The following is a 15,207-nucleotide window of genomic DNA, read 5'->3' as shown; positions in this document are numbered from 1 at the left end:
TTGCGAGTTATCCCACATACATTGTTGTTCATATGTGTGTGTGTGCTCTATATAAGAGTTGTACTTATCTAGTGTCAAATCAATCAAGTATCAAGCTACAAGCTCTTTGGTCTACATGTGAGTACTTTCATTTGTTCATTGCTTAGTCATTTCATTGTCATTTCATTATGTCTTTCTTTGAGTATCATTATCTCTCTCTCTAGCCTACCAATGATGTAGGAGCAAGGTTAATCTACATGGAGTTTCACCTGTACATTTAGGCCTTTTCTTAAGTTGAAGTCAAAGTCTCTAGCTGTTTTATACTTAGTTAGATCTCTGTATTTACTTAAGTTGAAGTCGGAATCAATAGCTATGCTTTATGATCCTTCTTTAAGCGGATGTGGAATATCCTTTATTAATTGATGAGTTCATAATGATTATTATCACTCTATCAGGATGGTCATTGTTTGCCCAGTAAATGTTTGCTAGTATGCTGATATTCTGCCTTTGAAGCCGTAGTCTTTGAGGCTGACTTGTGCTGCTTTTTGTGCTGTTGCTAGGGTTCCCTCTTGAAGCAGCTGGCTATTGCCAATCAAAGCCTAGGTGGAGGCGTGGTAGTGGTTCTTTCAGAGAGAGAAAAGGAGGCAATGGAGCTAGAAATTGCAAAATTAGAGTTTGATTTTATGGGGACGTCTGTAATCTGTAGAAGTGGAAGCCCTCTTATTATGGCAGATCTGAAAAAGGTATTCTCGCGAATTGCAAGCATGAATCGTGTTGTAATAAAAATGGTCTGCCATCCTACCAAAGTTTTCAATTTCTCATTGCAATCTGCATCTACATTGATTTGCAATTCTCAGGATGAGCCTTGATGCATTTCAAGCTGATTATCACAAGATTGCCAAAGTATCCCTTCCGAATCTTTATCTAATCCTATTTACTGTGGACTTATTGGCTGTAATTTAACACAACACAAATGCATCCCATTGCTATATTATCTCTATCACTGCTAGGTAGAATACCTTGATGGCCACTTCTATTACATTGTAGAATTCCACATGTTTGTAGCGGGTCAACTTCTTGGAAACAGAATTCGAACCTGGATGGCTGTGAGATTTTATGGTGTGAGTGCATGAATGCCAAATGTTTCCTTTATGTTTAGAAAAGTTCATAGTAACTAGCAGATACAAAATAAGCTCCACTTCACATTAATTCCTCTATGTTTTGCCAGGATGAGATCATTAGCAAGGCTTATGATTGTACATATTTTCTTTTGATTGTCTTTCTTGCTCAACTTCACAAAATACAGGTGGGCCCTTATGACTCTATATATTTTATTTTGTTTATGTTGACATTTGTGTAGTTGCACAATAAATCTCTCCAATCATTTAAAATATCCTTGCATATTTTATTTTGAACTTTTTTTCAATCATCATCATAGAGATCTTGAATACAAATCTAACCAACGAAAATGTAGATCTTGAATACAAATCTAACCAACGAAAATGTACTTTGAAACATTTTCAAACCTCATCCTGTTTTGAAATGCACTACCATTTGATAGAGAATTTCAAAATTATTTTATTTGTGTGCAGCGCTAAAACTTTAATATGAACTAACATGTGATGATCTGGGATCATACAGAGTATGATTTCACACCTGTAAAACCTTGTATATTTGGCCTTGTTGACACACCTGTAAAGCCTTGTATGTTATGCAATGCGCAAGCCATTTTGATAGAGAATTTCAAGTTTTTATTTGTGCGCAGCGCTAAAACTTTAATATGAATTGACACCTGGTGATCTCCTTTGTTGTGATCTACGATCATATGGAGTAGTATTTCACACCTGTAAAGCCTTGTATATTCGGATTTGTTGACAGGTTTCCGTTTCTACAGCTCGAGCTATTATTGTCCTTGCTGAAGTTGAGAATGCTGATCAGGTATGCTTCTTGTGACTACTGAATCTTTAAGAATATCATTCTAACTTGTCAAGGGAGATGAGGGAATGCTGCTTATCCTTTAATTGTATGTATATTTACACAGAGTGATGCACGAGCTTTAAGGGTAGTTCTGAGCTTGACTGGTGTTAAGGAGGGGTTGAAAGGCCATATTGTAGTAGAGATGAGTGATCTTGATAATGAGGCACTGGTGAAACTTGTTGGAGGAGAGAAGGTGGAAACAGTTGTTGCACATGATGTTATTGGTCGCTTGATGATTCAATGTGCACGTCAGCCTGGCCTTGCTCAAGTGGGTATTGATGTATATCCTTTTTTCAAACGAGCTAGATAAATTTTTGTAGTCACATGGTTTTTGTCTTTATTGTTGCGCATGAACATTCTCTCATGATAGCTGACAATATATATTTTCTTAAGTACTGCTTGTGGCTTGACCATTTAATGACTTTGGTAGTCTTATATATATATATATATATGTACATCTTTTCTGTCAGATATGGGGGGATATTCTTGGATTTGAAAAATCAGAATTTTACATAAAAAGATGGCCACAGCTGGATGGCATGCGTTTTGAAGACGTTTTGATCAGCTTCCCTGATGCAATTCCATGTGGTGTCAAAGCTGCTGCTGAGGCAGGAAGGATCATCTTAAATCCAAGTGATGATTACATATTAGCTGAAGGTGATGAGATACTTGTTATTGCTGAGGATGATGATACTTATGCTCCTGCGCCTCTACCACAGGTGAACTCTCTTACAACAAGTTTGCTTATTTACTATCATGTTTTTTATTATTACAAGAAGACAAGCACGTTGTATTCAAGATTCTTCTCATTGAAAAAGTTTTTGAATCATAAAAGGAAATTTAAAAGCACAGAGGAAATCTTTTGTGCGTTGTAGATCCAGGTTAACTTTTGTGCATATTCTAGCTTTTAAGAATCCATTTTTATATCTCTTGCCTATTCTTAAGTTGGATCAACAAATTCAGGTGAAGATTGAAGGACAGTTATTAGCTTGTATCTAGTAAAGCTACGATCTAAGACAATAAATTATTTTTCCCATTAGAAATGTTCATGTTTATTGAAGAGCATGCTCTAAAGATGTACATAAGAATTTCCATCCACTCCAAGAGCTCAAAACTGCAATTCTTGAGAGAGGCAGCAGCTCCCCGTCGTCCCGATCCCCTAGCTCTCTCCTGTCTGCCATCTCCCAACCCCTCAGCCTTCTCCCTCCTCCCCTTGCTCCAGCTCGTAGCTGCAAGGAGCTGTCTTTTTTGCAGATTTTGACCAGGGCGTAAATTTGGCAGCTTTTCCAAAACGACTTCATTCTCAGCTTTGCCTCCTCATTCCAAGGTGGGGTCGTGCTCCAGCAAGTGCGCAAACATCAGCAGCTTCAGCTCCAGCATAGGCGCAGTCAACAGCTTTCTTCCAGGGCCCGAAATCTGCGCCAACAAGCAGTAATCTCAATCGCCTCTGCAAGAAACTGTTCCAACTGCTTCTACAGGCTGCTGCACTTCAAATCGTACACTTCTTCCTTTCTCTCGCCTGGTACAAGCTCAGATTTCAAGACCAGGGAAGGAGCAAGATTCAGACTTACTTTGAACACTTTCACCCTCAAAAACGTGCTTCAAAGCTTCAGTTTCGAGGTATACGTGCAGCAAGATTTTGTCAAAGAAGGTGCCTTCATCCGCTTCATCTTTTCCCTTCTTTTGCTTCATATTTGAAGCTATCAGAGCAGCTATCTACCTGCTTCATCCTCTCAGCTTCACCTTCTCCTCAAACCCTCTCCCTTCCCTCTCACGCAGCCCCCTTTCCAAAAGCCTCTCAGCCCCCCCCCCTCCCTCTCAGCCTCTCTCTCTCCCCTGTATCAGGCTCTCAGCCCTTCCCTTTCACCCCCTCCCTATCAGCCTCTCAATTCTTTCCTTAGTTTCCATCCCTATCCTTGTCTCCCCCCCTCTAGCCTTTGCAAAGCAACGGGCGGACCTTTCCCATGTTTGAGTTGGCCTCTCCTGTTGATTGTCAGATGGATCTCCATTTAGGCAATCCTCGACCGCTTCCACTTTTTTTTTGAAAGACGAGCTGCTAGAACTCAAAAGAGGATGTGGAGCTTCAGAGCTCCACAACACTCTTCCCACGTATCCATGGGTCCAACCCTTCCACGTTACAGTCTAGGGGCTGGATGCTAGCAACCTTGCCTTTGGACCTCACCTAGCACCTCATCGATATTCGACTTTTGGGATGAGATTTTTATTAGGTGGCTTTTGACACTCATGGAGCGGCAAGCATAGTGCTCAAGGCTATTTCCTTAGTGCTTTCTCTATTTGATGGTCTGCTTCACAACCTGGCGGTGCGGCTAGGGTTTGCGCGATGGTGACAACTTGGTGGCTAGAGTTTATGCAACGGTGACTCTGATAGGACAAAATCAGTGTCAAGCTTTTGAGCACTGTAAATAGCTGTGGGTAGGCACATAGTTGTACACATCTAGGGTAGGTGTGGGCTTTTGGCATCTGTGGATTTTTCTTTCACAAGCATGATGGACTGATGTATAGTTTTTTGAGATAATAAAGTATGTTTTGCAGGGACTTCATGGGAAATGATGAAATGCAATGTGGTTGTACCAGACTTCCAGAGCAAGGGTGTCCAGTGTGTGGTCAAGCGAAATGTTTTTGGGGTCATGCAAGTCATGAAGGGTTTTTTTATATTTTCCTGAGTCAATGTGCACTGATATGTTATGGTGTCCATGTCAAAGGGCTTTTCATGGGTGTGTACGGGGTTGCATGCAAGCTTTAATGTGCATGCTAATGTGTGTGGGAATTGTGTGACTAAAGGTCCAAAATGTGCATTTAATGTCATTTGGGGGAAATGTCTTGAGAGTGGTAAAATGTCACTGATGAGGTGGCAAATTAGGCTGAGGTGGCTGGACTTGGGAAGGCATCCTGCTCATGCGAATGTGGCTACATGAGGAAGAAGGGGAGCTTCTAGATAGCGATGTGGTAGCTAGGAGCTGAACGACGGGAGCTTGCTGGAAAGATCATTTGGCTGCATTTGACGAGGGGCTTCTGAAAGAGTTGGTGGTGGGAACGACAAGACAGGTTGGAGAGGCTCGCAGTTGTTGATGGGAGGTCGTGCGTGAGCAAGAAACTTTGATAAGCCTCCTCGTGCTGGAGGTGATGTTTACCCATTGCCAACAGGATTAAATAATAGGGTGAATGATCATAGTGTAGAAGTAAAAGATGCATGTCAGCCTAGTACCTCTGGAATCTGTAAAGCCACTGCAGAAGAGAAAGGGAAAGGTAAGGCGGTTACATTCGGCTTGTTGGAGTTGGAGGAAGTTAAAGATGTCATGCCATTAGGGAAGAGAGATAGAGAAGAGGAGGTTGGTCCGAGTGCAAAGAAGGGGAAGCAGTCTGAGGAGATGATGACCTACCAAAAGAAGAAGAGCAGGAAGCCCAGAAGGAAGTAAAAAACTGCAGATTATCCCATGGGGAAGGAGCAGGGAGATTATGATTTGGTGGAAGATCTTTCAGCGAGGAAACCGGACATTACATTTGCTCAAATGATTGGTCTATGCCCAAAGCTTAAAAAAGAATGGAGGCGGGCTGTAAATCCAGCAAAGAAGAACTCTCATAAAGGTACAATTAAGCTGATGTCTGTCTCAGAGTTGCCGGACCTTTTACCTGCTGTAGAAGCCTGGCATAAAGGACAGGGTTTTGGAGAGGCCTATATAGATGGAGGTGCACAGATTTGTGTGATTACCCAAGCTTGTGTGGAAAGATTAGGACTGAAGATATCTCGCTCCTCTAGTTATCGCATCAGAATGGCAAACCACTCCAAGGTGAAGACTTTAGAGATAGTACCTGGTCTAGAGGTTGAGGCATTCTGTGTTTCATGTCGAGTGGATTGTCATGTGATGCCTGCGGGGTTGGGAGCCTATCCTTTGATTCTTGGAAGGCCGTGGTTGAGGAAGGTAGGTGCAATTTAGAATTGGCAGAAAGGAATCTTTTCTGTACATACGAATGGGAAGAAATTGAATTTTGATATGGTAAGCAGGGCTCAAGTTTTAGATTCAACAAGTGAAGAGGAAGAGAGAAGTGAAACCAGCAGTGTGGATGAGAGTTCGATGACTTCAGAAAGTGATGAAGGAACAATAGCATTGGTGGATTTGGTAGATGAGGATTCACAGGTGGATTTTGTGGGAGCAGTAGGGTTCAGTGAGGAAGAGGTGGACAGGTTTGAGGTTATCGAGGATTTAATGCAACCCAAATGTTCTCAACAGTCAACCCAGGTGTTGATTGAGCAATCATTGAATCCTGATCTCAATGTTGAGGAGAAAGAAGAATATTTGAAGATGTTGCAGAAATACCCCAATTTGTTTATCACCTCTTATGAGGAGATCAGGGGATTCAAAGGGAAGCCTCTGAGGATTGAGCTGAAGGAAGGTGCCAAACCTGTTTTTTAGAAAATAAAAAGATTAAGCCCGAAACAGAGAGATGTGCTGAAGGAAGAGGTAGATAATCTTCTCAAGGCAGGAATAATTTATCCTGTAGTTCACTCTGATTGGATAAGTCCTGTGGTCATAGTGCCAAAAGGTGTAGACAAATGGAGAGTCTGTGTGGATTACAAACCTCTGAATGCAGTGACAAAGCGAAACCACTATCCTCTGCCTTTTCTGGATGATATTCTTGATAAAGTGGCGGGTCATGAAATGTAGAGCTTGTGTGATGGATATTCATGGTACTTCGAGATAGCCATAGCCCAGGAAGATCAAATCAAGACTACCTTCATTACCCCCTAGGGCTGTTTTTGTTACAGGAAAATGCCTTTTGGAGTTACCAACGGCCCCTCGCACTATCAGGAGAATTCAGATCTGATTTTATCACCCTTCCTGGATAAATTTTGTAAAGTGTCTATAGTGGAAGAAGGGAGCACTGTGGAAAGCTGGATCAGGTATTCTATGAGATTTATAATAATGGTGGTGAATTAAATCCTAAGAAGACTCAGTTAGCTCGGACCAGCATTAAAATATTGGGGCATATTGTATCTGAGAATGGGATTGAGCCGGATCCAGGTAAAGTAAAAGCTTTAGTTATTCTGTCCTCTCCTGAGAATACCAAACAGTTGCATACCTTTCTCCAGAAGGTGAAGTATCTGTCGAGATTCATTCATATGTTATCTCAGATTTTGTATCGTGTTCAGCAGGTGGTAAAATCTGAGCCTCTGAAATGGATGACAAAGAGTGAAGAGGTGTTTGAGGCAGTTAAGGAATCCTTGACTCATATTTCAAGTGTAAAGCCACCAGATTATTCCAGGACTTTTTATGTGAATCCGTCTGTGGGACCAGATGCCATTGGTGCTATTCTTTTGCAACAGGGAGAGGGTTCCAGATATATGAGGCCAATCTACTATGCTAGTAGGGTGAAGAGTGAAGTAGAAAGGAAGTATTCAGCGGCTGAATTGGTCTTGGCTAGCCTCTTGTATGCCTGTAGGAGATTTCGGCCTTATCTATTGTCCAGACCTTTTGTGGTTCTCATCTCATGTTCACTACTGCCTCATATGTTGAATAGTGCAAACATCTCCAGGAGCATGATTAAATGGATAGTAGAGTTACAGGAGTACTCTTTTACCTTCTCAGTTGAGAACTCTACGAGAGCTTCTTTGGCTGATCTCCTCACCAATAAGGAAGGACCTATTTTAGTTGAAGATGTGGAGAAGAACACTGACATGAATGAAGAAAAAGTACTAGAGGATGCATTTGTTTTACACTTTGGTGGATCTTACCAAAAAAGTTTAAATAAAAGTATAGGAGGAATTGTCATTTATGATCCTGGAGGAAATGAGATTCGGAAAATGGGAATTCAGCTTGAAGCCAGCAGTAATAATGAAGCTGAATATGCAGCCCTCTTCGAAGGTTTGAAAGTATGCATTAGTCTGGGTATTAAGGGACTCTTGATTAAGGGAGATGCTTTGTTGGTTGTGAAGCAAATTTTAGGTGTCTGGAAGGTTAAGCATGTTCATTTGAAGGGATGGATAGGAGCGGTGAAGAAACTGTTAAATCAATTGGATGCCTGGACACTCCAGCATATTGAAAGAGGTAAGAATGTAAATGCACATGATGCTGCGTAGGAAATTACAGCAGCCTATGTTGATGCAATAGGAGTGCAGGAACCCTTATACAAAGAAGGGAGACATTAGCTTGTGAGGAAAGCTTCCTGTTAACTGGTAAAGTGCCTGAAGAAGTTCCGAAACAAAGAAAATACAGATTTATGTACTTCTTATTATCTGATAGATGATGTTCTTTACATGAAAGGGGCTGATCTGGTGCTCAGAAGAATTCCCTGGCATGAGGAAGTTTTTCATATCCTACAAGCTAATTTTGAGGGAGTATGTGGAGGACATTTTGCTTTCAAAATCATGCTGAGGAAAATACTTACGGAAGGATATGTGAGGCCATCCCTCCAGAGAGACATAAGACATTGGTGCAGGTCATGCCTACAGTGTCAGCAGATGAGTAAGAGGATCTTACATCTAGAACTCAGAAATATCATGCTTGCTTATAATATTTTCGAAAAATGGGGAATAGATGCCATTGGTCCTCTATCCATGACAGCTAGGGGAAATTGTTATGTGCTGACAGCTGCGGATTATTTGACAAGATGGGCTAAAGCACGAGAAGTACGGGCTGTCAATGCAAAATCTGTATGTAAATTTGTGTATGAGGATATCTACGGTAGATTTGGTGTACCACTGGAATTGCTTTCTGATAGAGGTCCAGGTTTCAGGAGTGAACTGATGGATTTATTATGTGGTAAGCTGAAGATTAAACACAGATATGCAAGTCCCTATTACCCTCAATGTAATGGGATGAATGAAAAATTTAATGGTGTGTGTACTAATATCATGGGAAAGATCATGAGAACCTATGAGAAGGAGTGGGATCTTGCTTTGCACTGGGCTTTATGGGCTTACAGAGTTGCAATAAAACAAGGCACCCAGTTTTCACCATTTCATCTTGTTTACGGGAAAGAAGCTCTATTACCCTTGGAAGTAGAAATTCCTGCATTATAGATGTTAATGAAGATAAACGAGGATTCAAATTCTACTTTCCAGAACCGGTTATTGGATTTGCAGGAAGCACAACTAGACAGACAAAAGGCGGTGGAACATTATGCTTTAATTCAAGAGGAGAATCAAAAGAGAGCAAATAAGAAGTTCAGGGATAAGAAAATCGGGGAGGGTGATCTAGTTTTGAGATACAACAGTAGTCTGGATTCTACCTTCAAGAAGAAATTTGTGACCAAATGGAATGGACCTTTTTGTGTGACGAAGAAATTCAAAAATGGCTCATATCAACTTGAGAATTTGGATGGTCAGCAGCATAAGAATAGAGTCAATGGCTTCATACTAAAGAAATACTTTCATAGGATCATGAATGTGGGCAGCTGTGGACCTATTGTGATGAAACCAGACAAGCCGGAAGACCTCATGGATGAGGATATCTTTGAAGAAATGCAAATCTTATATTCCCCCTATCTGCAAGACATGAATGTCTGCAGACTTGGGGATGGGCAAAATGATAGGACAAAATCTGTATCAAGTTTTTGAGCACTGTAAATAGCAGGTGTTGGCTTTTGGCATTTTTCTTTCACAAGCATGATGGACTGATGTATGTTTTTTGAGATAATAAAGTATGTTTTGCAGGGACTTCATGGGAAATGGTGAAATGCAATGTGGTTGTACCAGACTTCCAGAGCAAGGGTGTCCAATGTGTGGTCAAGCGAAATGTTTTTGGGTCATGCAAGTCATGAAGGGTTTTTTTTAATTTTCCTGAGTCAATGTACACTTGCATGTTACAGGAATTTGATATGTTATGGTGTCCATGTCAAAGGGCTTTTCATGTGTGTGTACGGGGTTGCATGCAAGCTTTAATGTGCATGCTAATGTGTGTGGGAATTGTGTGACTAAAGGTCCAAAATGTGCATGTAATGTGATTTGGGGGAAATGTCTTGAGAGTGGTAAAATGTCACCGATGAGGTGGCAAATTAGGCTGAGGTAGCTGGACTGATTGGGAAGGCATCCTGCTCATGCAAATGTGGCTACGTGAGTGCATCTGATATATCCCCTACGACCTGTTTCCGTCTGCCTTTCACTTGTTTCCAGCCCTTTCTTGGATTTTTGATGAAAGTGACCAAATCAGATTTCTCTCTTTCCAAAATATATTTTCTTTTCTTTTTCCTTGTGAGGGCATTGTATGTCTTCTCCAGTTGTTTATGCCTATCTGCATCTAGTATGTATTTCAGCTCTTGGCGTAGTTGTTTGCATTCTTCGTCATACCATTTCTTGTGTGGTAGGCCTTTGACCTGTTTCTTTTTTCTTGTAGTTGCTGCTCCAAATGTTTGAGAGAGAGAGAGAGAGAGAGAGAGAGAGAGAGGTTATGATAAGTTTTCGAAAGACCAAATGGTCCATGAGAGAGAGTGCGTGTAGGTTGCAAGTAGGAGGAAGGAGGGAGAGGGAGAGTAGATAGGATTAGATGTCACATCAAAAGTACATTGCACATGAGGTGAGGGTACTTATATAGTACCTCCATATCACCTTTGACCTCTACTAATAATCCTACCCCTAAGTTGGCCAACTTTTGGCCTTCATAACAACCATCCCCACTTAATATAATTTTGTCCTTAAAATTGCAAGTGATGGTAGTAGAAAGAAAGAGAGTAAAATTGCAAGTGATTTTACTTCCGCCTCTCTCAGGTCTTCTGCATCTCCTCTCATGACTGCCATCCTCAAAGCTTGGGGGAGCTTTAGGAACACTCTTCGAAGGGTTCTGCCCTCTACCCTTGAAGAGATTCATAGGTAATACGCGAAAATCTGGTACGTCTCTGTTATTCTCCAATCACGGGTATAGGCACATCGATTATCCTCCCAGCCAACCTCGGTGGTTGCAAGCTCTTAAAAAAAAATCAACTGTTACGTGAAAGCTCTTGCTTACAAAATTCCACCAAGCCCCAAAATTCCCTAGATGGATCTAGTATGCCACATGTCTTCATTTTAGGGTCCTTCCTTAATGCATCATTTACCCCTCTCTTGGGATATCATTAAAACCATTTGTCCCTTGGCACATTTCATGCATTTAGGTCCCTTAGCCTTAGATCCACCTAGTCTAGTGCCATATCGCCCTCACCAAGGACCTTGACCTTGATTCTTTTTTAATCATTTACATGAAGCCCAAACAAATATAATACAAATATTGATCCTTTAAAGGAAAATGCCGACTGACCCTTCTGAGGTCATGTTACCTCAACTTGAGCGTAACATTCCTTCCCTCTTCAGGCATCAGCGTCCTCGATGATAAAGTTTGGGAACACTCTCCGTAACTGGTATACGGATTCCCAGGTAGCTTCTGATAGAGGCAGACCATGCCATGCAACCAACACCGTGGGTATCTTTTGATTGCGTACTTGCATTGTTCCTCGGTCCACGATTCTTATTGGTTTGCGTCTTGCATTATCCTCTATCTCCTGAAACAAAACAACACCCTCGATTAGTGAGTCACTTGTATGCAAAAATTTCTTTAAACGAGAAACATGAAACACTGGGTGCACCTTACAACCCTGTGGCAATTCTAATTTATAGGCTACCTTGCCTATTCTTTTTAGAATCAACCATGGCCCACAATATCGAGGTGATAATTTAGCACACTCTCCTACAGTCAAAGACTTAAGAGTGCGAAGGAACTTTGAGAAAAACTTTTTCTCCTTCCTTAAATTCTCTAGCGGATCGGTTTTCATCCACATACGCCTTAGCTCTATCCATAGCTTGGCGGATGTTAGCTCTCGCAAGTGCTAGCATCTCCTGCATCTGAACCACAAAGTTCGCGGCACTAGGCACTTTCTGAGGTATTCCAACTATAGTTGGATTCGTTGGTCTATCACCATAGTTCAGCTTAAACGGACTGAACCCTGTAGAGGAATGTTTTCTATTATTGTAGGCAAATTCTAACAATGGCAACTACTTGTCCCATGTATGTTGCCTCAATGACACATATGCTCTAAGCATATCCTCTAAAATTTGGTTGATTCTTTCCGTCTGACCATCCGTTTCTGGATGATCCCCACTACTCATTCCCAACTCAGTCCTTAGTGTCTTAAACACCGCAGTCCAAAAATGACCGGTAAATTTGACATCTCTATCTGACACTATGGATTTGGGTAATCCATGCAAACGAAATATATGTCTAATAAACAAATCCGCCACTTGCGGGGCACTAACAGACTCTCTAGTTGGAATGAAGTGAGCCATCTTGGTAAGACGATCAACCACCACAAGGATAGAATCATATCCAACTTGTGTCATAGGCAGACCTACAATAAAGTCCATGGAAATGCTCTCCCACCTACCTAGTGGTATCTCCGAGGGCTGTAAAAGTCCGGGTGGCTTCACTTGTTCTGCCTTACTTGACACGAAAAACAATGTGTCACATATTCATGAATATGCTTTTTCATCTTTGGCCAAAAGAAATCTCATCTCATGAGATCATATGTCTTCTCGACTCCTGGATGTCCCGCACATGGGCTATCATGGCATTGTTGAATGACTCTCTGCCTGAGATCATTTTGATCAGGTACTACTACCTTACCATTTCTTTTCAGCATACCATCCCTTATGGCATATCTTGCATAAGTTCGGCCTTTTTCGGATGCCAGGTCATCCTTTTCCCCGGGTTTGAATACATGAGCCTTAGGCCAAAGGCTCTGGACGAACTCGTCTACCTTTTGAGTTTCTCTAATCTTGGTCATTAGAGCACTCTCTAATACCGTGAAACTCATATTATGCATAATGCATGACAACGCATCAGCAACTTTATTATCCTTCCCTCTTCAGTACCGAATCGTCAAGTTAAACTCCTGCATGAGTTCTGCCCACCTAGCTTGGCGGCCTCTTAAGTTAGGTTGTTTACAAAAATGTCTCAGAGTATTATGATCAACATCAACATAAAACTCTGACCCATACAAATAATGTCTCCATGTTTTTAGAGCATGGACAACATCATACAACTCTAATTCATGAGTTGGCCAATTTCGTTGAGAGGGAGAAAGCTTCTTGCTTTCAAAGGCTACTGGCCTTCCCTCTTGGAGGAGAACTGCTCCTACCGCAATGCCACTTGCATTGGTTTCAAGGAAAAACGGTTTCTGGGGATCAACTATTTTTAACACCGGGTCCTGAGACCACAACTTGTTTTATGGTGTTAAAACTTTCCTGTTTGTTCTGTCCCCATAAAAAAGGTACTTTATCTGAGGTCAAATCAGTCAATGGTGATACTAATTCGGAATATCCTTTGATATGCCTTCGATAAAATCAGACAAATCCTAAGAATGATCGCAAAGCGGTCAAACTCTGAGGGATTGGCCAAGTCAGTATCGCAGCCACTTTCTTTGGATCCATTTCTACCCCCTCAGGAGTCATTATGAATCCTAAATATTCAAGTCTTACCATACACAGTATAGTTTTCTTTTTATTTACATAAAGCCTGGCTTTCCTCAAAGTACTGAACACTATTCTCAGGTGTTCATGATGCTCAACAATACTTTTACTGAATACCAGAATATCGTCAATAAAGTGTACTACAAACTTTTTTTTTTTTTCCAAGAAAGAGACTTCTATTAAGTAAGAGAAAAAACCCGCGAGAGCAAGCTCAAAGCGGAGTACATCATGAAATCATGAGGATAAATAAAAATCCCCTCAGAGTGAGGTGGAAAACAACCAAGGCTGAGGCTGAAAGTGCCACCTCAACCCTGTATTAGTCTCAGAGAAGAAAGGAGAATCCTTCCATTCCCTGAAGAAAGAAGCCCTCCTAGCTGAGGCTGCACGGGAGTCTCCCTGCATACCCGTCCATACGGCCATCAAAGTATGTACGGTGTCTGTCCAGATACTAGCCTATGTATGCGAGGGATGAACCTGAGTACCCTCCAAAGCCTCTGTGCACCTAGCTCTCCAGATATGCCAGGATGCTATGATCGCTAGAATCTCCCAAGAAGTATCCACAGAGGCATGTACAGCTGTAAAAGGAAGGTGTGGTACCACATCCAATGAACAGGACTCAATCCGATGACGTCGAACCGAAATGGCCCAAGAGGAGTCAAATCTCTCATAGAAAACCTGAGGTCCTGTAAGAGAAAGCCAAGCCACTGAGCCCCATGTCATAAAAAATGGGGAGTGGACAAAGTGACTGAAAATCCTGGCTACCCCCATCCAAATCATCCTCACCTGTCTGCAATCCCATAAGCAATGCTGAATAGTCTCCGAAGTAGAGAGGCATCGAGGGCAAGTAGGGTCGGCTCCGAACGTGGACCTCCAAAGGTTCACTACAATCCCACCATGGATAGAAAGCCAAAAGAAGATAGTGATCTTTCTATTCTTGTGGGATTTCCAGAGTCTCCTCCAGAAGCACCTCTGCAGATCCGCAGTGATATCAAATGTCTCCCAATGAGGAACTCCGGAAGGTCTCCAACCTCTACTACTGAGCTGGAATCTCCTGGCATTGCTGACCGTGTAACGAAAGAAGGGGATGCTCTTCTCTCGATGCCTTGCGTCAATCCACTCCCACTCTCCGGGATCCCACTGCAAATACCTGATGGGAACTCCCCCATAGAGCCAGAGCCTCCAAGACCCGGTGGAGAGTAGCCGGGGGTCTGGGTCTAGGAACCACTCTGAATCTGATCCCTGCACCAAAAGACCTACAACCCTGATAGGCTGAAAAGCAGACTCAAGCAAGATGTCCTCTGTGGACCTGAGCAATCTGCCACCATCCTGGACACTAAAAACCAAAGCATCCTCCTGTGCATCTCGAAAGGCCAAAACCTGAAGCAGAACACCGCCTCTCGTAAAAGTACGTGTCCAAGTGGAGGAAGTGAGTGGCATATCATCTGTGTCTACCCAAACCTCTGGAAGGGCTGCCTCAATCTGCAAGATCCTCCCTGCACTCCCTCTGAGATGTCCTGTCAACCTTGATTTGGTCTCCTTTGGAAGCCTGCGGAAAGCTTTCCAAGACCCCATAGATGATGCAGGTCCCCTCTGCCACCTGGACCACTGCATGTAGAGTGAGGCACCCAGTGGTCTGCCATGATAATCTAAAATACTGTCATTCCACATCATGGGTTGCCTATCAATCTCTTCCCGAGAGGAAGGAGGAATCCTCCGAAGAGTGCTTCTAAAACTGGCCCAAGCTTTCAGAATGGCAACCATGAGAGGGGACGAAGGTGATCTGAGGTGTGCTGTGGTGA

The 15,207-nt window shown here is 42.2% G+C and overlaps 2 protein-coding genes across 2 annotated transcripts in view; one reads left to right on the top strand and one right to left on the bottom strand.

The window, feature by feature from the left end:
- LOC147905437 (putative ion channel POLLUX) overlaps positions 1-15,207 on the top strand; it is a 95,354-nt gene that overhangs the window by 5,502 nt on the left and 74,645 nt on the right. The window contains 4 exon segments of the mRNA XM_087372553.1: positions 540-722; positions 1,858-1,917; positions 2,021-2,224; positions 2,427-2,675. Of these exon segments, the coding sequence (XP_087228679.1) occupies positions 540-722; positions 1,858-1,917; positions 2,021-2,224; positions 2,427-2,675 (696 nt within the window).
- The window catches only part of LOC147905438 (uncharacterized), a 115,477-nt gene that overhangs the window by 43,808 nt on the left and 56,462 nt on the right, over positions 1-15,207 (bottom strand). The gene's annotated exons all lie outside the window — the stretch shown is intronic.

The sequence above is a fragment of the Dipteris shenzhenensis genome, chromosome 1, assembly GCF_047967505.1.
Source record: "Dipteris shenzhenensis isolate YYH24624 ecotype China chromosome 1, Dip_SZ_1.0, whole genome shotgun sequence".
Classification (NCBI taxonomy): Eukaryota; Viridiplantae; Streptophyta; class Polypodiopsida; order Gleicheniales; family Dipteridaceae; genus Dipteris; species Dipteris shenzhenensis.
This window is presented reverse-complemented; position numbering and strand designations above follow the sequence as displayed.